General features: G+C 39.2%; 1 protein-coding gene across 2 annotated transcripts in view; it reads right to left on the bottom strand.

Annotated features, from left to right (window-relative positions):
* The window catches only part of N4BP1 (NEDD4 binding protein 1), a 48,078-nt gene that overhangs the window by 13,154 nt on the left and 7,256 nt on the right, over window positions 1–27,668 (bottom strand). For both annotated transcript variants that reach the window (XM_029201835.1, XM_029201828.1), the window contains exon 2: window positions 6,603–8,296. In XM_029201835.1, the coding sequence (XP_029057668.1) occupies window positions 6,603–8,296 (1,694 nt within the window). The remainder of the gene's footprint in view (window positions 1–6,602; window positions 8,297–27,668) is intronic.

The raw sequence follows: 27,668 nt of genomic DNA, 5'->3' as shown, positions 1-27,668 counted from the left end.
GGCTGCATCCCCTTTTCTGGAGAACTGTGAAAGTGACTCAGTTTACAGCTTCCAGGAAACAAGTTGAGGGCAAGGCTCAAATGAAACTACCTGGGGGCCATGGCTGTGATTTTGCTGAACGAAGCAGAAAGCAGGCAGAAAATAAACACGGGACACTACTGAACATGACTGAGTACACTTTTTCTGCAAAAGGCCAGGCACTGTCTGCTGTGCCACGGTTGAACTGTCAACCGTAAGTAAAGGGGTGTAGCTAAATTCCATGTTTATAAAAACAGGTGGTGGCCAGATTTGGCCCCTAACTTGTAACCCCTGGTATAGAGGATTAAAAACTGTTCCCCACCCCAAAACCTGGTATCAAATTTCAAAAGAAAAGAAGAAAAATATTTAAAATTTATTCTCCAGCAGTTAAGTAAAAGTAAAGGTTTTATTTAAAAAGTGTTTTTAAAAGTTTGAAATTTTGCAGGTAGTAATCCATTTGTCTACTCATGAGTATTAGAAAAAGGGAGAAATCCCTGTGATGTTACAGTTGAGATTAGCATGATCTGTCCTCACTGCCTCAATGACCGCCTGTGATGCAATGACAGTAAATTCTGCATCTTCAGTCCTGTCTTCTCACATCTCAAAACCACTTGGCAGGTACTTCCTTCATTTGGAGCTCTGCCTCCTCAGGCACAGAGTGTCCCAAGTCACCCCCAGGCTCTGCTAATTCTAACCCACCTGCACTGACTCCAGTCAGACTGACCCTGAAATGCAGCCATGCAGTCTCTGATTCTGCTCAGGGCCTTCTACAGCATCATTCTCCTACACAAATCCAGCGCCTGGCTTCGAGGGCGCCTCCACACCTGACTAGTCAGAGGGGATCTGGCCAAAGCATACCTTCTGCTTCCACCACCATCCGTCATCACACTCTGGATTTTGGCCCAGGTGGTCTTGCCATTTGACTCTTCCTGGATTCTGAGCTTTTTCTTATCTCTTAAACCTCCTCCCCGAATGCCCTCAGGACCCAAGGCCAGTCACTCTTCTTCTATGAAGCTGTCTCTAGACACAGGCCCTCAACCATCCCTCTTCTTTTCTCTGACTTGCTATCTTGTACTGTGCACCAGAACCACAGAACTTAGGAATGCATTTAAAGTCACATTAGAGATAAAAAGAATGAAACACCTCTTGAGAGACAGAGCCACTTGCCCAGCTTGCACTGTCAGAGGCTGGATAAGCTGGGATTAGACTGACATTTCCTCACTCCTGGGCCAGTGCCCTTTCAACTACCCCCCACCGGTACTGTCCCCAACTAAATCTACATTCTCATGGAGCAGGAATGGGCTGGACCTGTAAGAAACATCTGAAGTCCAGAAGAGTGGCTCAGAAATGCCTCCTTTTAGAGGCTAAAGCCCACTCTCTTCTCAGTGAACCATAAATAAGAGACTGCACAGGCATCAGCTATACCCCAGAAAACGTATGCAAGTAAACAAACCCATTCTTGATGAAATAACTTAGCAGTGGCTTATTTATAAAAAAGCATTTAAATATGGCAAGAATGTAGCAATATGACATTTATTACTGGGGCAGGGGGGGTAGTTTTTGTACAGGGGGGTCTTACCCTTGAGATAAATGCACTAAAAAAGCTTATAAAGTGCCTTCTTAGTTTATTCATCAGACACAAATGTGTATGAACTCTTTTTCTCCTCCTTTCCTTAAATGCTTCTGTTGATGGAAACAGTAGAAACTGGGTGGAAATAAAGTCCCCAGTCCATTACCTTGGGTCACTAAGGAAAAGGAGGGAAATGACAGTAGATAAAATTCTGCTGCCCTGGACCCCTCACAAGCTTAGAGGGGGAAAGTGGAGTTTCTAGAATCATTAGCACTAAAACAAATTTCCAAAGGGTTAGTTATCCTCAGTGATAAGATCAAATCATTTTTAATACCCTGAAAAATCTCTAGGGCTGTTTTAGGAATAAATAGCAGTTCAAAATTCTGGTAGAGAACAAGACTCATCCATAAAACAACAGAAACAAAACCAAGTGGAGCCAAATTACTGACCTTAAAATAATACGAAGTGTCCTTGACCTTGCCTACTTTTACTCTCACACCCTGACCAGGCAAAAAATGTGCTGTCTCCTAGCCTCCCTGCAATCAAACCAGAGCAACTTGCTGACAGGTAAACTCAGACCAGTGGTCTTTTCGGACTCAGAGACAAAGGGTATACATACAATAACACCTCTCTACGTCTGTGAAGGCCAAAGCTCTGGGGTTCGCAGATCCAAACATAGAATTAACAGATATTAAGCCTGAGAAGCCAGATGTGCAGGCTCTCAAGGGAGATTTAAACTCCTGTTTCCATAAACTTGGGAACAACTTATAATATCTGGTTGCTTTCCATATTGTAACAGACAGTCAACTAGAAAGAGGGCCCAAAGCAGAGAGGAGGTGGGTGATAAATAAATACCTGATAAACACTCATGGCCATCACAGAACCAAGACAGGGCAGTGTGGGAAAAGAGTGAGAAGCCTTTTGAGTTACCCAGGAAAGAAGAATCCCTTTCTATAGCTTCCACTTAATAAAAATAGCCATGGAACCCTGATATAGAAAGACTAGCATGAAAAATGGTTAAAATGTAGAGGCAAGTGAAGGGACAAACCTCATCTACATGGAAAATTATCTACACAGATAAGTCAGGTGCTCGTATGCTGAAGTTTCAAACTGACAGAGACCGAGTGTTATCTGGCCTCCATGGTGATGCCTAGCCACACACCACAAACAATTTCCATTTACTCATCGTTTGACTCACTCGTGGTGACAAATGGGAAAAACCAAGTAGAGATACGCACAATCAGCAGCATTAAGTAGGGTATTTTGGAATTTCTCACGGTGTGTTAGAAACTGCAGACACCACACTGGACAGACAAATAAACAAGGCTTTGCAGAAACCCAGGGATGGGTGGGCCTGAATGGCTCTAAGGTGGGGTTCAAACCTATTGCTTAAGAACTCAAATTTCCTTTTTAACTACTTCCTCAACTAGCTGGGTCAAATTAGCGAGGTTTACTCAGCAGTGCCTGAGCAACTCAAGACTTAGGTATCCAATGTTGCCAAGGCCTAAAAATTCAACCTCAGCTTCTGTGGGAAGAGGCAGGGTGTGTGATGGCTCTGGAGAGTAATATCATGGGCCCAAATCTCCTATCTGCATAATCTTGGACAAGATTTTTAGGCCATATCATATTATATACATTACAGATTAATTTTTACTTCACAAAACTGGTGTGAAGACGATATTTTAAAAGATAAAGTTGAGCACCTGACACATAACAAGTGTTTAAGATTCCAAATATTTGGGGGCTTCCCTGGTGGCGCAGTGGATAAGAATCCACCTGCCAATGCAGGGGACACGGGTTCGAGCCCTGATTCAGGAAGATCCCACATGCCGCGGAGCAACTAAGCCCATGCGCCACAACTACTGAGCCTGCACTCTAGAGCCTGCAAGCCACAACTACTGAGCCCGCATGCTGCAACTACTGAAGCCTGTGCGCCTGGAACCCATGCTCCGTAACAAGAGAAGCCACCGCAATGCAACTAAGAGTAGCCCCGGCTCGCCGCAAGTAGAGAAAGCCTGAGCGCAGCAACAAAGACCCAATGCAGCCAAAAATAAATAAAAATAAAATAAATAAATTTATTAAAAAAAAAAAGACTCCAAATATTTGTTCAAATGTAACCCAAATTGATTAGTAGAATAGCAGTTGGAATAGCAATATAAATGGGTGGTGAAAAATCATTTAAACAATCCTAATCTTTCTTAGTCTTTAATTCATTGATTCATTCAAGCCATCGTCACTAAGTGGCTACTATGTGCCAGGCACCATGGACCTTGGGGGTAGTTCAGGGAACAGAACAGACACGCATCGCTTCTTTTAGGGAATTTATAGTCTATAATTCACATATAATATCGAAGCAGTTGATTTAGAATAATAATTTTTTCTGACTTAAAAAAATTAAGGTGAAATTCACATAACATAAAATGATCATTTTTAAGTGAACAATTCAGTGGCATTTGGTACATTCACAGTGTTGTGCAACCACCATTTATATCTTATCCCAAAACATTTCCATCACTCCAAAATAAAACCCTGTACCCATTAAAGAGTTTCTTCCCAGAGTAAGAGGTAATTTTAATTACTGATGTTTTCAGATCAATCTACATCAAATTAAGTGTAAGTCTGTCTTCTTAGGATAATACATCCTTTGTAAAAGAGTTGCTTTTGAGACACCTGTGAATTCAAAGAAAATCGAAATCCTCTCTCAAATAATCAGCTTATGGTTTCCCTTAGTGCACTAATTCAGCGGTTTTCAAAAGAAACGGTACTGTACTGAAGGGTGTTAGGAAATATGTGACACTGTTTTGGGGTGTCACAATGGCCGGGGGGCAGTACGGGCAAAGTAGGAGGGACTAGATATGCAAAACACCCTGTCCTGGATAGCCAGTGCCACTCTAAATTCCAATAGTGACCCCTTTGAGAAATATACTAGTTACCACATAAAGGTTTTTGAAAAGTGTCATTATCACTGCTCATTCTACCTTAATTTGCATTTCTTAGTCTTTGAACACCAATTTGGGAAATCTCTCTATACACAGAAAAATGAGAAAGGATTAATATTACTCATAATCGTGACCTAAATTTTATATCATCATTTGGCTCAAAAAATTGTAACAAGGAGGAACTACTGTGGGGCTTGGACCGTGACTGACTGAAATTGCACTTTACATTTTTACTTAGATAATGCTATGCAGCTGTGGGCCATTTGCTGGGTTTCCCCCAAAAGAACTGCCCAAAAGCAAAGTGAAATGACAATAAACAGTATTATTTGGAAATGGAGACAAGTATATTACACATTTTTACTGCCTATATTCAAACTTTAACATACGGAATGCTGGCCATTTTCTTCTTTTTTGACAGCAAAGTACAGCACCATTCAAAAAAATAAAAATCAAAAGAATCCCTGCATTTTAAAAAACAGATACTAAAATATTTATAGATGGAAATGAAATATCTGAGAATTCCTTCAAAATGGGTGAAAGGCAGCAGGTGGGGGTGTAGGTGAAACAATGTTTGAAATGATGAAACAAGACGGGCCATGTATGTGATGGGCACATGCGAATCCCAAATGAAACCAACACGGAATTCATCCTATTATCTTCTTGTGAATTTCTTTGAAAATTCTAACAACAACAAAAAAATCAACAAAACAAAAAATAACGAATACATAATAAATGCGTATTTTAATAATAAAATTCACTTTATTTTTCAATTTTATCAAGTATTCCTGAAAAATCAGGGGATTAACTGATCTTTTAGAACTCCTAGGAAAGAGGTCACATAAACATTCAGCAATTCAGAAAAGTACAGCTGACCCTTGAACAACACAAGGTTTGAACTTCAAGGTCCACTTAAACGTGGATTATTTTTTCCAGTAGTAAATACTACAGTACTGTATGATTTGAGGACGCAGAACAGCTTTATGGAGGGCCGAATGGTAAAGTTATTTTGCCTGGGCAGAGGGTCGGTGCCCCCTAACCTCACATCGTTAAAGGGCCAGTTGTATTTCAATGACTTCATTCCATGTCCAATGTCCATCGTTAAAGGGCCAATTGTATTTCAACGACTTCATTCCATGTCAGAAGGTCCTGCCAACCTTCCATGCCCCATTTCTTGAACTGCAGCTACTTAAATGCTACACCTTGAAGACTTCTTCAAAATCAGTGGAGTAACTGGTTTTGAAAACCGGAGGGAGACTACCTAGCAGTTGTTGAAATGGCGTGATAAAGATGTCCTTTAGGATGGGGCAAAAGGCTGTAGCAAGTGAAACTCAGGAGGCCGAAACCTGCCTGATGTCAAACAGCTGGTCCACAGTGAGGTGGAGACTCTCTGACCCCCAAACTCTCCTTAGTCACTATATCAAACCGCCCCTTAGAGAACAAATCCAATCCCACACTGGAAGTATAAAATCAGAATCCTAAGAGGGTTCCAAGACAGGCTAAATGGAAACGATCATTTAACTCCTTTTACTAAAAACAAATATACAAACTTTTAGTAGGAGCAGAGGCCCATAAAGAAGCCCAAACTGAAGAACTTCCTTAGAAAGGAAATTGCTATCACTCTATCAACAAAAGTATAACAGAAGTACATCACACCTATTATCCCTGCACATACATGGCTAAAGACCTGGCATGCTGTACATAAAAAGAAAAAATCTCTTTTTTGTCTTAAGCTTCATCCTCGTATTCAAAACCTAATGGTGTTCATGGCATTAAGAACCTAAGGATTTAAAAGTCTCTTTACTGCTTATCACTGGGAAACGCAATGTGAAAAGGCAAGTTTTCTATCATTCCTTGCTCTCAGAAACACAGGTTCAGCAGAGTGAAGGAAGAGTTTATACGATGCCAGAGGGTGGAATAACAAAACTTTCCCAATCAGCTGTTTTCTTCTTTCTTTTTGTCAGGTAAGGCTATAGGTCAACTACACAGACGCACAGGATAGTTCTACAAACACATGCAATTCTGAGACATGGCTAAGAGGCCTACTGAAAACGATAGTTTGAAGAGAGTGGACTTACGTAATTGCAACATTGCTCCCATCTATAACAATGTGCTTCAAATCCGTCCTCCCTGGTTCATTTTTTAATTCCAGCTTGTAGGGCACTTTCAGAGTATCTCGAAATCTTTGAACCCCAGTAACTGAGGAATCGATATGCTCAGAAGGTCCTGCCAACCTTGCATCAGTAACTGAAGGTAACAGTTGGGGCAGCGGCATTGGTGGAGAAAGGGGTGGACAATTTGGCTTAGACTGAGGAGAGGTACAACACCTCGAGCGGTTTTCACAGGCAGACTTCATATTATTTGGAAGCAAGGGTTCTGCTTGCTGCTGCACACCATTTTCAGGAAAAACTGGAATTCTGGGCTGGTGACTTGAAGCTCCTCTTGAAACAAAACTGACAATTTCTTTGGGACTTGAAGGGGCTAGAGAGGGTAAAAGGCCATCAGTTTCAAGGTCTATATTACAAATGTAGTTCTGATTTGAACTCCAGATTTCTTGTTTCTGTTCTATTGGCACTGTTCTGAAAGTATTAATTTTGCAATTTGAGGTACATGGTTTCGATTCTACTTTGAATGGTAACTGAGAAAAATTTTCTACCATATTTTGCTGTGTGTGAGTCTGTGTTTTCTTTGGAGTGGAATCTGCTGTAAGCTCATTCATGCTGCTACAAACACCTTTATTTTTGGTTCTCTTGGTCTCTGGATACACAGTACCAGGTGGAAATTCTCTGTCTTCTTGGAATCTTTTATTTTCCTTTTCAATTTCCTCCAAGAGTAATAATGGTTCAGTAGATGGCCCATACTCCCTAATGACCTTTTCTACAATTTCTTGGGAATAGCCCATGGTTTTAAAAAAGTTTACAAGGATGTTGTATTCCATTTCCTCAGTAGTATCTTTTACGTCTGGACTTAAATTTTCGGCATCAGTAGAAGAATCAGATAGGTCAATGATTACACTTCCAGCTAATGTCTTACCATCATGTAAAACCTCTCCCTCTTGAACATTTTCCAAAGAAAACTGTTTCTTGGTATGCCTTTCTTCAGAATCAGAAAACCTCCTTTTGTGACAAACTCTGTCTTTGGAAAGCGCCTCTTCATCTGGCGTTACACCATTTATTGGAACAAAAAGTACATCTTGTGAACTAGAAAAGACTGTGTCCATTTGTTTTGTAAGCTCAGAAACAGGAGTCCCAGCTTTATTTCTTGCCTCTTCCTGCAAAACAATTTCATCTCTGGAAATATTCAGCCCCGTGGCAGCATTCTGTGTAAACTCTGTTTGTTTAGAATCTCTAATTTCAATTACATCATCATCTCCTGTTTCAAATAGATTCTCCTCACCTTGGGTGAGTGCCAAAAGTTCTTTTTTCAAGGAAGTGGGTAAAATCAACAAGTCCATTGTGTAACTGTCTGCATGAGCTTCAACAAATTGTTTAAATTCCCTTTTTACCTCTGATTCTTTTTGGCTGTTGGGTAGGTTCTCATTATTCTCGAAGAGCTTTACAAACTGCTGAATGTGACTCCTAGCCATGACCACAGCTTCGGCACTTCCTCTGATGCCAAGAAGACCGATGTCGAGAATGCAGAGATCGGCACAGGTGTCCTGAATCAAGCTCTTCAGAAACAGGCTCTGTGCCCCAACAAAAATGCAGTGCATGGCCTTGGGGTAACATTCTCTTTCTTCTAGTTCGGGTTCACAGATTCCTTTAATATATTCCTGTAAAGAGAAAATAAGAAATCAGATCAATTTACAAAAGCTCCTTACAGCACATTACTATGTTACACATGAAATTACCAATATCAAGCTGCACAAAAGTCAAAAGCATGCTAACATCCTTGGAAAAAATACCACGTTTTAACTGAAATATTTAAAATAACAGATATAAGTCACTTAATTGTTTTCAGAGGAACTGAAAACTTTGCATCTAAGTCTAAAAGGTAGGTATGTATAACATTTTCAATAGTGTATCTTGCAATGTTATCTTAGGAGTTTGCCCAGCTGCACAGTGGATAATGACAAGACTGGATTTATTTATGTCTATAAAGAATAAACATCTTTGCTTGCTACTAGTCATTTATTACTACTATGACATAATTAAGAGAGAAGATAATCAAATCAAATGATTTACTCCAGAACAAACCTTGACTTTTGTTTTGCTACTATTGTTTCCAGATGAAACAGACTGATTTTTTTGAAGGCATTTAATAACAAGATCAGTTTAACAAAAAAATTCTTCTAGCTGGCTGGAACAATGTATATACCCTATATACTTTTACATCTGTTTTCCAAGAAAGACCAGACTATTTAAATGTAGATCTAAATATAAAGAACCACAGAATGCTGAATAGTACTGCCTTTCTCAGATATAAAGCTTCAGGTTTCCAGTGAAATTTGGTATTGAAAGAGGCCTGAACGAGGTAAAAAAGGGAACTGGGTTCTTAAGCAATTAGGTTGCCACTGGAGGCTGAAGTGTGAATCAAGTAAACATGCAAAAAGCACTCACACAAACAATGGAGCATACTTGTTAATAACCTGGGCACTGGAGCCAGTTCCTAGGCTCAAATTCCAGCCATGCAACTGGTGACCTTGCTCAAGTTACCTAACCCTTCTGAGCCCAGTTTCTGCAACAGTGAAAGAGAGGGAGGCCAGTGCAATCTCAGGTGTTTTGAGGAAATTCAAAGAAATAATAAATGTAAAGTTCTGACAATAGTGTCTCACACGTGCTTACTAAATAATAAACACTGTTACTTCAAATTATCAGTGAGAGCTTTCTGGACAGGCATCTGTAAGAAATGAGCCTGGCGATATCTGATCTATACTTTACACTAAAATCAGAATGGCGTTATCCAAAATGGTGCTATTTAAAAAAGTTCAACCTGTGCAACCAGTTACAATGAGGATTTACAAACTTGCACCTACTATGTACACTTGCTGTTATAATGGCCACATGTCCTCCACTAGAATTTATATACAAATGTGTACATATTCCTTGTTTACACACGAACTACAAGATTCCTACAAGGAGATGGAACACCAGAAATACAAGGAAAACATCAAGGGGAAAAGCTCACCCCACGCACTATAATAATGCTCAGTCATGAATTCTTTCCTCTCTCATGTTCTTTTGGATAAACGCGGAATATCTATGGGCTTGGTGGTATGAATGAATCCTTTGTCAAGTAAGTGGCTTGCAAATATTTTCCTCTAATCTATAGTTTGTCTTTTCATCCTCTTTTGTGACAGAAAAAGTTTTTGATTTTAAGGAAGCCCATTTATTGGTTTTTTCTTCATCAAGACTTAGGTCCCAAAGATTTCTCGTGTGTTAGCATCTAAAAGTTTTACATTTAAATCTATAATCCATTTTGAGCTCATTTTTGTTATCAAATGTGAGGCTTTGTTCGAGGTTCATTTTTTGCTTATGGATATCTAGTTGCTCTAGCATCATTTCCTGAAAAGACTATCTTTTCTCTATTGAATTGCTTTTGCCTGTTTGTCAAAAATCAGTTGGCCAAACTTGTGTGGGTCTATATCTGGGTTTCCTATTCTGTCCCATCAACTTATGAATTTACCCCTTCACCAATACCAGTCTTGACTATTATAATTATCTAATGTCTTAAAATTGGACAATGATTGCTCCCACTTTATTCTTCTTTTAAAAATTATTTTTAGCTATTCTAGTTTCTTTGCCTTTCCAAGTCAAATTTTAGCATAATCTTATTTAGCAATTATGTTAAACTTGCACACTGATTTGAGGACAAATGACATCTGCTGACTCTTCTGATGCATGAACATGGTATGTCTCTCCAGTTCTCCAGATCTTTGCTTTCTTTCATCACTGTTTTATAGTTTTGAGTCCTATACACGTTTTATGAGGTTTACGCCCAAGTATTTCATTTTTTTGAGCAACTGAACATGGCACTGCATTTTAATTTTGGTTCCTATGTGTTCATTGCTGATAAATAGAAATACAATTGATTTTTGTGTATTGGTCATATATCCTGTGACCCTGCTGATCATATTTCTAATTCTAGGATTTTTTTCTTCTAGATACCCTGGGATTTTCTATGCAGACAATTATGTCATTTCCTTTTGTTTTTTTTTTTCTGATCTATATGCCTTTTACTTTCTTGCCTTATTGTACTGGTAGAACTTCCAGCACTGTGCTGAAAAACAGTGGTAAGAGCTGACATGCTTGCTTTCGTTCAGTCTTTGGAGAAAACATTCAATCTTTCACCATTAAGTTAAACTTTTTGTAGATATTCTTCATCAAATTAAGGAAGTTACCCTATATTCCTACTTTTCTAGGAGCATGAACATGAAACATGAGTGTTGAAACTTGCTAAATGCCTTACTAAATCAACTGATGTAATCACGTTATGATTTCACTTCTTCAGCCTGTCAGTATGATAGATTACACTAACTGATTTTTCAATATTTAACCAGCCTTCTATCGCTGGAATAATCACCACTTGGTCATGATGTATAATTTTTTTATACATTGATGGATTCTATTTGCTATATTTTGTACTGCCTTGTCTGGTTTTAGCATCGGGAAAATACTGATTACGAATGAATATAGGAGTGTTCTCTGCCCTTGTATTTTCTAGAAGAGATTGTGCAGAATTGGTGTTAACTCTTTTAAACACTTTGTAGACTTCTCCAGTGAAACAGCTTGGCTCAGCAATTTCTTTCATGAGAATTTTTTTTTAATATTTATTTATTTGGCTGTGCCGAGTCTCAGTTGCAGCACATAGGGTCTTTATTGTTGCACGCAGGAGCTTCATTGCGGCATGTGGAATCTAGTTTCCCCGACCAGGGATCGAACCCGGGCGCCCTGCATTGGGAGCGCAAAGTCTTAACCACTGGACGACCAGGGAAGTCCCTTTTATGAGAATTTTATTTTATTATTTTTTAACATCTTTATTGGAGTATAACTGCTTTACAATGTTGTGTTAGTTTCTGCTGTATAACAAAGTGAACCAGCTATATGTATACATATATCCCCATATCCCCTCCCTCTTGTGTCTCCCTCCCACCCTCCCTATCCCCCACCGCCATCTAGGTGGTCACAAAACCTCCCTGTGCTATGAGGCTGCTTCCCACTAGCCATCTATTTTACATTTGGTAGTGTATATATCTCAAAGCTACTCTCTCACTTTGTCCCAGCTTACCCTTCCCCCTCCCCGTGTCCTCAAGTCCATTCCCTGCGTCTGCGTCTTTATTCCTGTCCTGCCCCTAGGTTCTTCAGAACCATTTTTTAAAAAAGATTCCATATATATGTGTTAGCATACAGTATTTGTTGTTCTCTTTCTGACTTACTTCACTCTGTATGACAGTCGCTCGGTCCATCCACCTCACTACAAATAACTCAATTTCATTTCTTTTTATGGCTGAGTAATATTCCATTGTATATATGTGCCACATCTTCTTTATCTATTCATCTGTCAATGGACACTTAGGTTGCTTCCATGTCCTGGCTATTCTAAATAGTGCTGCAATGATCATTGTGGTACATGACTCTTTCTGAATTACAGTTTTCTTAGGGTATATGCCCAGTAGTGGCACTGCTGGGTCATATGGTAGTTCTATTTTTACTTTTTTAAGGAACCTCCATACTGTTCTCCAAAGTGGCTGTATCAATCTACACGACCCTCTCCAGCATTGTTTGTAGATTTTTTGATGACGGCCATTCTGACTGGTGTGAGGTGATACCTCATTGTAGTTTTGATTTGCCTTTCTCTAATGATTAGTGATGCTGAACATCCTTTCATGTGTTTATTGGCCATCTGTATGTCTTCTTTGAAGAAATGTCTATTTAGGTCTTCCTCCCATTTTTGGATTGAGTTGTTTGTTTTTTTGATATTGAGGTGCATGAGCTGCTTGTATATTTTGGAGATTAATCCTTTGTCAGTTCCTTCGTTTGCAAACATTTTCTCCCACTCTGAGGGTTGCCTTTCTGTCTTGTTTATGGTTTCCTTTGCTGTGCAAAAGCTTTTAAGTTTCATTAGGTCCCATTTGTTTATTTTTGTTTTTATTTCAATTTCTCTAGGAGGTGAGTCAAAAAGGACCTTGCTGTGATTTGAGAATTTTAAAATTATTAATTCAATTTCCCTAACAGCTGTAGGTCTTATTCAAATTATCTATTTCATATTGGGTAAGGTAGTCTCCACTTTTTGAGGAATTGGCTAATTTCATCTAAGTTGTCAAATTTACGTGTGTAAAGTCGTAGGATTTCCTTATCTTTTTGATGTCTGCAGGGTCTGTAGTTGATATCCTGATTATTAGTAATTTATGTCTTCTTCAGTGTTGCTGAAGTCTGTCAATTTCACTGACTTTTTTTCCTAAAGAACAAGCTTGTTGTTTCATCGAGTTTATTATTTCTGTATTTTCAACTTCAGTGACCTCTGCTCTTTATTTCCTTCCCCTTGCTTACTTTGAGTTTATTTTACTCATCTTTTTCTAGTTCCTAGAGGTGAAAGCTTAGATTATTGATTTGAGACTTTTCTTCTTTTTTAATGTAATATGTGTTATAAATTTCTCTTTCAGGGGACTTCCCTGGTGGCGCAGTGGTTAGGAATCCGCCTGCCAATGCAGGGGACAGGGGTTCAATCCCTGGTCCGGGAAGATCCCACATGCCACGGAGCAACTTAGCCCGTTCGCCACAACTACTGAGCCTGCGCTTTAGAGCCCGCAAGCCACAACCACTGAGCCCGTGTGCCACAACTACTGAAGCCCATGTGCCTAGAGCCCGTGGTCTGCAACAAAGAGAAGCCACCGCAATAAGAAGCCCACACACCAAAACGAAAAGTAGCCCCTGCTCACCGCAACTAGAGAAAAGCCCATGCGCAGCAACGAAGACCCAATGCAGCCAAAAATAAATAAATATATTTTTTAAATTAAAAAATATTTCTCTTTCATCACTGCTTTAGCTACATCTCACAAATTTTAATATATATTATTTTCATTTTCCTTCAGCTCAATGTATTTTAAAATTTCTCTTCAAATTATCTAATATTCAGAGGTCTGTTGTTGAGTTTCCAAGTATTTGGATATTTTCTTGTTATCTTTCTGTTACTGATTTCTAGTTTGATTCCTTTGTGGTCAGAGAACACACTCTATATGATTTCAGTTCTTTTGAATTTGTTGAGATTCGTTTTATGCCCAGGTTATAATCTATCATGATATACATTCCGTGGGCATTGAAAAGAATGTGTATTCTGCTGTTGCTGGGCAGAGTGTTCTATAAACATCAATTAGAACCTGGTTGGTTGGCGGTGTTGAGTTCTCTCATATCCTTGCGGATTTTCTGTCTCATGGTTCTATCAACTGTTGAGAGAAACATGTTGAAGCCTCCAACTATTACTGTAGGTATGTCAATTTCTCCTTTCAGTTCTACCAGTTTTTGTTTTAACTATTTTGCAGCTCTATTATTAGGAATATACACATTTAGCAATGTTATGTCTTTTCAGTAAATTGACCCTCTCTTTGCTCTGAAGGCTATTTTGTCTGACAGTAATATTGCCACTCCAAGCTTCCTTTTGGTTAATGTTTACACAGTATATTTTCCCCTCCTTTTAATTTTAACTTACCTGTATCATTATATTTGAAATAAGTCTCTTGAAGACAACACACAGTTTGTTTTTTAAATCCATTCTGATAATCTCTTTTAAATTGGTGTGTTTAGACTGTTTAATTTCAATGAAAGTATCAGTAAGTCTGGATTTAAGTCTACCATTCGTTTGTTTTCTGCCTGTTCCCTATTTTTAATTCCTTTTTTCCCTATCTGGCCTTCTTGTGCATTATGCAAACATTTTTTAGTATTACAATGTAATTTATTGTATTTTTTACTGTATCTTTTTATGTAGTTTTTAAAGTAGTCATGCGATCAATTACATATTTAATTTTCACAGTCCACTTAAAATCAGTAGTCTATCATTTCAATAGGAATGTATAAACCTTACCACCCATAATATTCGTGTTTTTTATTTTCTATATCTTATGATGCTTTGACATCTTGGGAGGCCTTTCAGACCTGGGGAGAGACTCACCCGCCCAGCTAGCTAATTCCTAGGAGTTGTGGCCAGCCTGCTTACAGCATGCCTTTCGAGTACAGTGCTGTGCCCCCACCCCTTCTCCTTATCTAATTCACAAATCAAGTCCTGTATCAAGCCAGGACCAGGTACCAAACAACCAAGGGCATCCCCTATGCCCCAAAGCTGGCAGGGATTATGCCAGTTAGGATTAGCCAATCCTAAACTGTTTACCCTGCTATGCCTTTCCCCTTCCTCCTGCTTCTGCCTCCTGCCAAAAACCTGATGGCCCTGCAAGGTGAGGCATGCCCTCTTGTCTTGGGAAATGTTAAGTAATCAAACTCTTCTTTCAATGGCATTGACTTCTCCGTGCCATCACTCAGTCACCTCCATAATTTAAACTCCTGTGGGTATAAATTTTAGAACACCACCATCATATGGGTTCCTTTACCCTCAGTCTCTACCCTCCCTGCTCTCTCTTGTATGTTACAGCTATCTCATCAATTCCACGTACATACATTTGAAATCCTATCAGATGATGTCATAAATTTTACTTTCAACCCTTAACTCACTTTAAAGAACTCAACAGGAGAAAGTAATCTATTGTATTTACCCAGATATAGTATATCATTTCTGTCTGAAGAACTTCCTTCAGCAATTCTTTTCCAGCAGGCTACTGGCAATGATTTTAGTGTTTTCTTCAACCGAGAATGCTTTATCATGCTTTATTTCACTTTCATCTCACTTGACAGAAAATTCTTGGTTAAAAGTCCTTTTCTTTCACCACTTAAATGATATTGTGTCACTTCTCTGGTCTCCATGGTTTCTGATGAGAAATCTGTACTCACTGTAGTTGCTGTTCCCTGAACTGTGTTTTTGTCTTGATACTTTCATGATTTTTAATGTGTCTTCAGTTTTCAGCAGTGTGGTTATGACATGTTTGGTGTGGAATTCTTTGAGTTTATTATGCTTGAGTTCACAGTTTCTTGAATCATTATGTTTACATCTTCTGCCAAACTTGGGAAGTCTTCAGCTATTATTTCTCCAAATATTTTTTTTAGCACCACACTTTCTCCTCTACTCACCTTGTTCAGATTAGATAACTTCCATTGTTCTATCTTTCAAGTTCATTGACTACTCCGTCATCTCCATTTAAAAACTGAGTTCAGGGACTTCCCTGGTGTTCCAGTGGTAAACAATCCGCCTTCCAGTGCAGCGGATTCGGGTTCGAGCCCTCGTCAGGGAACTAAGATCCCACATGCCACAGGGCAAATAAGCCCTCGCGCCACAACTACTAAGCTCGCACGCCTTAACTAGAGAGCCTGCATGTTGCAAACTACAGAGCCCACGCACCACAAATACAGAGCCCACACACTCTAGAGCCTGCACACCACAACTACAGAAGAGAAAACCTGCACTCCACAACTAGAGAGAAGCCCGTGTGCCACAACGAAGAGCCCTCACGCTGCAATGAAAGATCCTGTGTGCTGCAACTAAGACCTGACGCAGCCAAAAATTAATTAATTAATCTTTAAAAAAATAAAAACTGAGTTCATCCAGAGAGGTGTTATTTAGGTTATTGTAGTTTTCAGTTCTAACCTTTCCATTTGGTTCTTCTTTATGTCTTCTATTTCTTTGCTGAAACTTTCTCTTTTACTATTAGCTTTAAGAGTACTTGTGATTGCTTGTTGGAGCATTTTTATAATACATGTCTTAAATTCTTTGTTAAATAATTCCAACACCTGTGTCATCCTGGCACTGGTGTCCACTGTTTTTTCTCATGAGATTGGTATTTTCCTCATTCTTCATATGCCAAGTAATTTTGTATTGTATCCATTTTGAATATTATGAGTTCTGTGTCTTGTTTAAACCCATGATGAATGTCAACATTTCTGTTCTAGCAGGTAATTGACCTAGTTAGATTCAGGTTGCAAGCTGTACCCAGTCTTCTGTGAGCTGTGGTCCCAATATCAGTTCAGTTTTTAAAGCCTCTGCAGTGCTATTTGTATCTGTCCCACATATGCGATACCCAGTGGCCAATCTGGGACCTGGATGGTGGTTTTTCTATTGTTCTCAAAAGTCTTTGTTTTGCTGATAAGGAGTAGATCCATGCACACGTGTAGCTTGGGGATGAACCTAGGAGATCACACACAACTTTTATGGAGTCATTTTCCTGAGCTCCTCCCTCTCTGCCATCTTTCTAGTGTTTTCTGCTTCCCTGCGCTCTTCTTTTCAGTCCTCCAGTCAGAAAGATGGGGCTTTGGTTACCCCACTTTGCCTTACACTTCTGCAACTGTGCCTGGTCCATCCAAAGGACAGAGAGGAAGAGAAAGCAATGACACTGGCCCCATCCTCCTGGAACCACAACCCCACCTATCAGAGAGGAAGGTTCTCCTCCTTCAGAATTTTGAGTCCTGCAAGCTCCCACTGCCACCATCATAGGACTGTTTGGAAACTGGTGTGCAATGGAATGAAGAAAAACAAAAACGGATTTTTGCACAGTATTACATGCTCCATTTTCTGCCCCTTGAGTTAAACTAGAGGGCTTCTCCAGGTGCTCCTTTTGTGCCCTGGTGCCCATTTCCACTTCCACATTAGGCTGTATTGAGTTCAGGCTGAGAGATAACAATGGAAAAAATGGTAAACTCACTACTGGTTTGGTGGTACTGTGAATTCTGGTTTTCTTTCCCAATCTGCCTGCTACTGTTTACTTTTCAGAGTCCTTAAATACCTGTTCCATGCATTCTGTCCAGGTTTTATCACTATATTCACAGGACTGGCAGGGTAGAGTCTATCTTACTCAGAACTGGAGCTGCTCCCTGCTGCCTGCTAATATGTAAATGATGCTGCCTGTTTAGCTTAAGTAAGTGTATGGTTGAATTCACAGGAGTCAAATACTGCTGACTACTATGCAGCCACTGGATAAGAAAAAGTGGATTACATCCACTCAGTGGAATGCCAGCAACAGTGAGCCAGCCTGGAAAGAAGAGCTTTCTTCTCCAGATAACAGACTTCCAAAAAAAAAATATCCTCTCAAACAACGGCTAATTCTCTAATTGATCCAAGGTAAAGGCCACTTATCAACAGATCCTGCCCAGACACAAGGCTTCCAACTGGCTTTTCAGATTTAGTACGAAACATTAAAAAAAAAAAACCCATGTCAGAAGAAAGTCTGGCAAATATGAAGACAGAAACCAATAAAGCAGAACGCAAAATAGAGAAAAACTGGAGGAAAGTAGGTAATGCAGGGTAGAAAACTTAAACAGAATTTTAATTACTGCTTTCAAACAGATATAAGATGATAATGAATTCATAAAACAGATATCAAAATGCTAAGAAAAAAATAATTAGAATAAGAGCACTAGCAAATTACGAACATGATGGCCAAAACAGAGTCAATAGAAGAACCAAAAGACAAAGTGGACAAAATGCCTCCAAAAGTATCAGAAAAAGAAAGAAATGAGAGAAAAGAAACTTTAAACGTCCATCTAGGATATCCTAAGTCCAAATAACTGGCATTCCAAAAAGACAGAATGGCACTTAATAAAGAAATAACACAAATCATTTCCTGGAACTAAAATGCATAAGACCCCATGCATTAGTGAAAAAAGTTACATTAAATCTTGTTTGGGAGCCAGTGCACCCAGATCCCACCTTGAAAGGGTCCACAGAATATCCAAGCATGATTACTTTTTAAAGGCCCACTAGAGAAAAATCCTGTGGGCGGGGTGGGAATAGGGCACACATAAAGGAATGATAATCAGAATGTCAAATTCTCAGTAGCAAGTCTGGATAGTCAGGGAAAACAGGGTAGCAATGCATTCAAAATGCTAAGGGAAAATGATCTTCAATCTATAATTCTATAACATCCACATTACATACCAAATATAAAGCAGAATAAAGACATTTCTAGCATGCCAAAGGCTGAGAAAATTACTCCCATGGATTCTTTTCTTGAGAAACTATTTTAAGATGAAGGCCACCAAAAGTATGAGAGATAAAGTAATTAGTAAATTCCATCCAAGAGTGGCAAATAGGAGTCCACAGATTTTAGCCATGCGGCAGATAAGCTGAGCAACCAGCTGACTGGAGGAGGGAAGAGGACTCCAGGGGTGTTCTCCCAGAAAAAGAGGCTTAAAGAATAGTTAAGATATAAAGAAATATTTATATCTTAAGATGTAAAGGAATATTTGTAAAATATTAGGGATGTTTAAAGCAAATTTCATAAGTAGGTAAGAAAAGGGCAGATAAAAATCCCAGGAAAAATTAAAAGCTATACCAGAAAGAGAACATAATGTAATATAATAAAGTACTTGGCCTTGCAACAAGTAGTATTTATATGTCATAATTATATAAACCTGTTTCTTGCTTTAACTAAAAAAACCAAAAACCAAACAAACAAAAAACTATGTTGGTGTCTTAGTCTGTTTGGGCTACTGTAACAAAATGCCATACTGAGTGGCTTATAAACAACAGATATTTCTTTCAGCTCTGGAGGCTCGAAGTCCAAAATCAGAGTGACAGCACGGTCGGGTGAGGGCCCTCTTCCAGACTGTGGACTTCTTGTTGTGTCCTCACATGGTGGAAGGGGCAATGGAGCTCTCTCAAGCCTCTTTTCTAAGGGTATTAATCTCATCCATGGGGGTTCTGTCCTCATGACCTAATCACCCCCCAAAGGCCCTATTCTCCTAATACCACCACATCGGGCATGAGGATTTCAACATTCATTAATTTTGAGGAGACACAAATATCCAGACCATAGCAATTGAGAAAATGGGCCTAGTTTTTGCCTCATCATTTATCGTAAAGAAAGTGCATAATGCCTAATATTGATAAGAAATAGCAGTATAGTATTTATAATTATTTAGGTAAACATCAGAACAAACAGCTAAAAACAATGCGAAGTAGTTACCTTCAGGAAGCTAGGGTGGGGTAGAAGCAAAGGGACTGCTATTCTTAATAAAAACTCTAGTACTTGATTTGTTTTAACCATGTGCATATATTATTTTATTACATTCCCTACTTCCTAATTTTAATAAAAAAGTTTAAAAGTGGATGCATAACATGCTGTGATGCTGTATGACAAGATTACAGAGGGCCTCAGGAGAGCTCCTATTGTGTAAGCACTAGGAAGACTGGCAGAGAAGTGCCCAATACAAGCACAGCTGTCTGACATTATCCCCCAAGTAACCAAAACTATTAATGCAAGATTAACTGCATAGATTTGAGGAAGAGCTGTGCTAGGAGCTTGTTATAGCTTCACATACCCAAAACTCCTTTTTGTGTGTCCCCTAAGAGGAATGAGTAATTATCCCTTGAGATTCAGATTCAATTTTTTCATTAACAATTTACTCTTGGGAAATTACTAATAGCAACAATTGATTTCTATACTCCAGTTCAGGAGTGAGCAATAAAGTATACAGGCATAGAGTGTTACAAAAATGTCTGGCCATCAGTTGTATTGGTAAGAAAGATTCTGTGGATCTATGTAGTCATCATTTGCATTTGGCTGGATTTGGTACCTGAACATTTGAATGTTAGTCAAAATTGTTTCCCCTCCATCCTGCAGCATTCATATATTGTTTTACTTTACTCAGGATTTTAAGAAAAAAGGGGGGGCATATAATATACACAACAGTAACTTCCCTTTCGTATGGCAAAATGAATTTCTGTTATTCTACTTTCTACAAATTCAGCTCTTCTCAACTATATAACAATTCACGAATCAGAGAGAAGCTCCTGGCAACCCCTGCCATTCAGAACATAGCTAAAACCAGAAAGGATCAAAGTGGCTATTCAAGAGTCTGCAGGTTTGACCTGGGGAAAGGGTTCTTGGCACCACTCTTCACTATCTACCACCTCTTATTTATGGGCACACACTTCAGGGACTTTATCAGATTGTCTCCCAGATTGCACAGGGTTTGAAGCAGCTGAATGAAAATATAAAAGAAACAGCATAGGGTGCTGCTACCTGCAGAGCACGCAACAGCAAATGATAATTGACAGCACAAGTGCAAAAATAAGGAAGACATAATGGTTAAAAAACATAGCAACTTGAGATCATCTATCATGAGTGTAGAACTGACACGCTCTGGCAGCTGCCAGGAGCATAACTGCACCCTGGCACAAATATAACCGAAGATACTCAAGTCCACCACAAATCAAGGAGAAGGGAGAAACTACAAAGGCAAGGAGGCTCCTAATACATTACAGATAGATTTCTAAAACTGTTCGGACCAGTAGTTCTCTGCTTTGGCTGCACACTTCAGGATTCTAAAGATTTCTTATAACTTAAGATACTCTCGCATAAATGGTGATATATGTTATCTCTAAGAGAAAAGAAAGGAGGATTAATATGATTTTTAGACTTTGACATATGAGTCCTACAGAGCGTACATAAATTAGAAGCACCATAGTGCCTTAGATAAAACAAACTTTTAATATCATTACCTACATATCTGTAACAGGTCCATTTTAACCTGTTAAGATAACATGTCTCTATCTGGTCACCTACATTAATAATATCACTATAAAATAAAAATAACCATTTTAGTCATTTTTCCAATGCATTTCCAACATTTGCTTTCTGATCCATCTTTCTCCTCAATCTTATTTCCAAAATGCCGACCGAGCTCTTCCCCAGGAGGAGCAACTTAACTGCCCCACAGGGACTTCCCTGTATGCTCGCTCTGAGTCTACTTCTGGAGACAGACCAGGGGCCACACTCTGCCCTAGACCTCATCCCCATTACATCTGTAAATCTCTGAAATTCTACAGCTTCCAAAACTTTCAGCTCTCCTGAGCAACTTATCTTCGCTCTTACCCAAATAATGTCTTCAGGTCCCCAACCTCATTTCTGTCAATTTTCTCACTCTTCGTAAAAGATGTTATTTTACCAGAGCCTGGAGGCCAACAGATATGAATTCCTTTGACTGCCTCTCTGTTTTCATCTAAAAATTCTACCTTTCACAAATTCTTCTCCTTGCTTCTGCTTCAAAGCCATGCCATTCTCCCAGACCTTGATTCATCCCTCCCCCTTTAGCCACCTACCCCGTCCCTCTGTCTACAAACATGCGTGAGCCTTCCTGATCCCCCAGAACACTTCCCTCAGCCCGACTGCCTATGCATGCAACCACTCAGTCTTTTCATCTTCACACTTTTTGAAAAAGTAGCCTAAAGCCCTTTCCCTGTCAACCCCTTGAAATCTGGATTCTGCCCCCACTCAAGCTGAAACCACTTTCCTGAATGACAACTAATGCCAAACCCAAAGGCCCTTTTCTCTGTACTCTCCTACGTGGGCTCTCTACTTACTTGGTAGGTGGCACGATATCTACCGTTGACCAACTCTTGACAAGTTCTTTCCCTTCCACACTTCTGAGATACCACTAGCTGTCCTTACTTCCTATCTTTCTGACTATCCTCCCAAATCCTTTGCTGCCTTTTCCTACTGTACATTAAATGCAGATATTCCGTGAGGTTCTGTCTTGGTCCTCTCCCTCAATTATACTCTAATAGGCTTTTCAAGTTCCAACCGTAAATTTTATTTCTCTGATGGTAACTCCAAATGTCCACCTCTAGCCTTTAATACTGTTAGGCTGCAGACTATCCCCTGGGCATTTCTACCTATCCCACAAGTGCCTCAAACTTTACAGGTCTGAATCAGAGCTCTCAGCTCTCCTCCACTCCATCTTTGGTCCAAGTTCCTTTCTATGAAACGTAGATGCCTAGATTCAAAGCTTTCTTTCCTCTTCCTTCACAAACCTAGTTGCATGTGAACACTACAACCAACACTAACCTCTTCTTTCTGTTGCCAGTCTTGTCCCACTCCACTGCCTTGTAACAGTATAAAAGCTATGCCTGAAAGCACACCCTTCACCTCCTTACTCAAATACTTTCTAAAGCTCCTCACTGCGAAGGATTAATGTTCAAGATCCTCAGAATTATACTCAAAGTCTTTGTTGGTTTGGACTTCAGCATGTTTTCTTATTTTTGGAGCCTAATTTAACCCTTCCTTCAAGAACTGGCAAAAATGGGGTGGGAGGATGTTAATCTGTTTTCTACACACAACAGTATCTTATTATTTAAACAAGAGCATTTATCATAACTCTCCCAGACAGTGTGGGTACTGGCCTTGGTTTTAACCAGAGGTGTTTCTGCTCTTCCTGGGGGAACTAGCAATGTCAGGACACAATTCTGGTTGTCACAACTGAAGAGGTGCTCCTGGCACCTTGGGGGTAGAGGCCAGAGATGCTGCTAAACATCCTGCAGCGTACATTACAACCCCCTACAACCAAAGTATTAGCTGACCAAAATGTCAATAGTGCCACTGTTGAGAAGACCTGAAATCAATCAATAAATGTCTAACAAATACATGTCAAAACAGGAATTAGGAAGTTTGGGAACACAGGCTGACATCCAGCCTAGTAGTATCAATGATGTGCGTAACATTGTTTAAGAGAGAGTGTGGCCAAATGACAAAAAAGTTGGGGAGGGTGTTCATTTTAATAGATTGCATAACATTAAGAAAAATTATCAAACACTTCTAAATATGGCAAAAGGACGGCCTCTCAATCACAACGGAGCACTCTCTTTCGCCCACCCAAAGATGATTTACTTCTCTGGGAAATGTACCTTTGTCTTACACACCATTTATTATTGATTAGGGCCCGGACTGTGATGCTACATGTCAAAATGTAGATTTCTGTCCAGCAGAGATGCCAATTATCTCCATCTGGTAGAAATGGTTATAACTTCACTGCTTTGTAAGATATTAGCCAGTTTATATCTACAAGCAATTCTATTCCATCATTTCTTTTATTTTGGTGCAGATACTCAGAGCCTCAAATAATCAGATCCTCAAAAGCTCTTTGAAACACCTTTCCATTCCTTTCGGTTCCCTCATTTATGAGATACCTGACTGTCTGAAAGTCATGTTTATAACTTTTAAAATAAATTTTCACTTTGGCAGTCTTGTAGGACCAATGGAGATGTCCAAGTGAGCTCACCTGCTTGGAGCTATTAAACTGAGTGGCCCAAGAAGGGTACCTCATTGGCTCTGGGAGCCCAGGTTTACCTAATTTGGGCTCCTAGAGTGAATCCCAAGCAGGAAGTGAATTTTACTAATGCTGTTACCTTGTTCTTTTCTCTTCTGATTTTGTGTTTTCACTTTATGGTTCTTCGCCACATGTCCGTTTCCACACTGCCTCAGGGACCAAGTGGCTACAGACTACCAGGTCAGTCTCACACATGAATCTAGTTTGCAGGAATCTGAGTTTTACAGTCTGACCATGGGGCGATCTGTCACCAGATAACAGGGATCCACTTTCTGTGGCATGAGAGACTACAGGAAAATCTGGTTTTAGCCTTTTCTGTTCTTCTGTTTGTGCAAGAACATGTCTCAGGACTACTGACAGAAGAACAGCCCTTATGAAATCTGGGCCAGTTTTGTGTTTTTGGATTACTTTCGACCTGTGGCTACAATTAGGGAACCAAAGCTGAAAGCTCTCTGTGTGTCTGTCTCTATAAATGAGAAAAAGCCTTTACTTCTTCATGGTGTGAATGTGAAATATGTTCTTATCTCCAGGGGTTATTAATAAAGTAGATAATAAAGTTTCTTAAAGAATTTCTGTTCGGGGCTTCCCTGGTGGCGCAGTGGTTGAGAGTCTGCCTGCAGATGCAGGGGACACGGGTTTGTGCCCCGGTCCGGGACGATCCCACGTGCCGCGGAGCGGCTGGGCCCGTGAGCCATGGCCGCTGAGCCTGCGCGTCTGGAGCCTGTGCTCCACAACGGGAGAGGCCACAACAGTGAGAGGCCCGCGTACCGCAAAAAAAAAAAGAATTTCTGTTCGAATTGGTTTATAGAGAACAAGCTTTTACATAAATCTATATATCTAGAACTCCTAGAAAATAAAGAAACTAAACATCCAAACTTATAATGTGTTAGCTTTTTAAGGACAAAAGAGAAAAAATGCAAAATGCACAGAAGCTGAAACTTCAAAGGCATCTGTATTTAGAATCCAAATTCATGTAATAAAAATAATCCTTAGGGAATTCCCTGGCGGTCCAGTGGTTAGGAAGCAGCGCATTCACTGCTGTGGCCCAGGTTCAATCCCTGGTCCCCTGGTTGGGGAACTAAGATCCTGCAGGCCGCAAGACATGGCCAAAAAAAAAAAAAAAAAAAAAAAAAAAATCCTTGGACAAATCAATCTGACTTGATAATTTTAATGCTAATCTAAAAATAGATGGCCTTTCTCTGATTTTATCAGTGCAGAGTACAATGCATCATAAGATTTTTTTAACTTAAAAGTTTTCTTTCATGAAGAGACTGATTATGAAAAATAAAAATTTATACATTAAACTAAATTGAATTATAACACTGCTACATTTTTTGATATCAGAAGTTATGCTGCTCAGTATTTGTCAGCTTAAGCATAATTTCCAACATCCTTAGTTAACTTTAAGACCCTGGTTGGACCAACAGTAAATGGTTAACTAATGGACACTCTTTGGATACATGGCTAATTTCCAAGTGAGAGACGCCAAGCATAAACACACACATTACACATGTTTTCTTTTTAGTATAACCACAATGTCATTACTGCACCCAAGAAAATGAACAATAATTCCTTAGTATCATCTAATACCTAGTCTGTATTTAATGTGTTTTTCCAGTTGCTCTGTTCTAATTATTCTGATTTTTTTCCCCACCATAATTACACAATTCTTGTCTTGCTTAGTATGTCACATATAGAATTAGTATGCACTCTTTTGTGTATGGCTTTTTTCACTTGGCATACTATTTTTGAGATCCATCCACATTACTGCATGTCTCAGTAATTTGCTCTTTTCTATTGCTATGTAGTATACCACTCTGAATGTCTTTTACACCTAAACTATCTTTGATGTTTCGCAAAGGTCCCCAGGCAATCGATCACAAAGATTTGACTTTCACCTTATAAGGATGCTAAAACTATTAATTTCATTGGGTTACTCTGAATTTCTTAAATCACAAACACTTATTAACTGTGTCAAATCAAAAGGGAAGCTTGGTCTACTTCTACTGAGTCTCTTTACTTTCCATGGCAATGTAGTTACTTGCTCAGGATCATTAAGAATCTGTCCTCCCTTTTACTAGGACAAAATTAGACAAATTCATTGTGCAACACAGACCATAATTAGAATGTCATATTTAAGAATAAACCTCACTTAATCAGGTATGGCAAGGTTACTATTAAAAAACAAGGATTGTAGTTCATCTATGGAACCAACTCAGGATACTGCTCTGGTGGTACCTACTCTGTGGCATGCAGTATAAAGAAAGTCCCTGCCTGGCAGGCAAGAAATTTTAGCATATTTTGGGAATCTTGAGGAGAGAAGCATTCATCCAAATGTATAAATGCTACAGGTGAAGTATGTAGAGATGATTTTCTTGATTTTTTTTGGAGATTTGCTTCCTAGCTTTAAAATAGAAGAGACAAAAGAGGCAACTAAAACCAAAAACAAATGAAAACCACCCAGCTACTGAAAAGGTAACCTAAGGTTCCTTATGAAATTTCCAGAGAGGATAATTCTCTAGTGTTAGTAATTGCTAATACCTCTTGCCATACTCTATATACAATCAGGCTAGTCTACATGCATATATATGTGTGTGTGTGTGTGTGTGTGTGTGTGTGATCAAGAGTAATCTTTGAGGCTATTTATAACTACAAGGGCACAATTAACACAAATTACAGAAACTCTGGAAGTAAGGTAAAAGAATAGCTGCATGCTCTCTCAGTGTCATACTCGAGAACTGTCTAGCAGGCCCGACCAAGGATTATTTCATAGCTAGGGCAGCACTGTCCAATAGAACTTTCTGTAATGACATATGTTCTGTATCTGCACTGTACAAATTGGTATCCAATAGCTACATCATGGCCACTGAGCACGTGAAATACAACTGAGGAAATGAATATTTAATTTCACTGAATTTTAATTAAACAGCCACATGTGGTAGTGGCAATACACTGGACAGTGTAAATCCAGCCTTCAAACTATTTTTGTACGGGCCCTAAGAATTGTTTTTACCTTTTAAAGGGTTGTAAAAAGCAAAAACAAAGAATATGAGACAGAGACCCTGTATGGTTCATAAAGTCTGAAACTATTTATCGCCTGGCCCTTTACAGAAAAAGCTCGCCCATGTTTGTATGCTCTAGCGGAATGTGTTTTTTGTTTGACATACTATTTATATTGAAAAAGGCCCAGAATCTGTGAAATTACACATTTAACTTGCATATTTTTGTCCAGTAAAGACACATATGATTTCTGTGACAACCCCCAAATTACTGTTTCATTATCCTGTAGGACGTGAAAAGTTTTGTATCCAATCTAGCAGTCTTATTTCAACATTCTTTTTCAGTACCTATATTCATTTCCTGTACTGTTCCTTGAACCAGTTTTCCTATCCAGCTAGTTCCCTCAAAAATGAGTTATAAATAAATGCTTGACATGTGCTCACCTTGTATCTTTAGGGATTACATTTTAATTAAAAACAAAAAATAAAGTACTCATTTAAAAAATTCCTATTTACAAAAACAAAACTAAAAAAATGGTGAGGATTCAAGGCATATTTTGAGAAGTAGATAATATGATGTGGCAGTCATTCCTGTTGTCTACCAATATCCACGTTCTGCTTCTTTAACAAACAGAACCCAGATTTTCTTCAGGGCAGCAATGTGTCTAGTTAAAACTGAACACTTCCTAGCTCTCTTTCCTGCAAGTATTGGCTATATGACATAGTTCTGGCCAGAAAGAGATAAGGAAAAGTCTGCTGGGGTGTTGTAGAAAGGTGTTGTGGCTTCTTCCTTCCTTCTTGAAATAGAGACTTGATGGCTGGAGCTGCAGTAGGTATTCTGTGACCATGAGGGAAAGGCCAAAACAACTGCAGAGACCTTCACCCTGACAGCTCCTAACCACTGCTCAGCCTTGGACTGTTGTTTATCTTAAGACTTTTTATTGAGTGAAAGAAAACTAAACCATTTTGTATAATTTCTATCACTGCGGCCAAATCCTTATCTATC

This window comes from Monodon monoceros, unplaced genomic scaffold (genome assembly GCF_005190385.1).
Source record: "Monodon monoceros isolate NGI ecotype Baffin Bay Population unplaced genomic scaffold, NGI_Narwhal_1 Super_Scaffold_10, whole genome shotgun sequence".
NCBI classification, from domain to species: Eukaryota; Metazoa; Chordata; class Mammalia; order Artiodactyla; family Monodontidae; genus Monodon; species Monodon monoceros.
The sequence above is the reverse complement of the archived record's forward strand: the minus strand, read 5'-3'. Positions and strand labels throughout refer to the sequence as shown.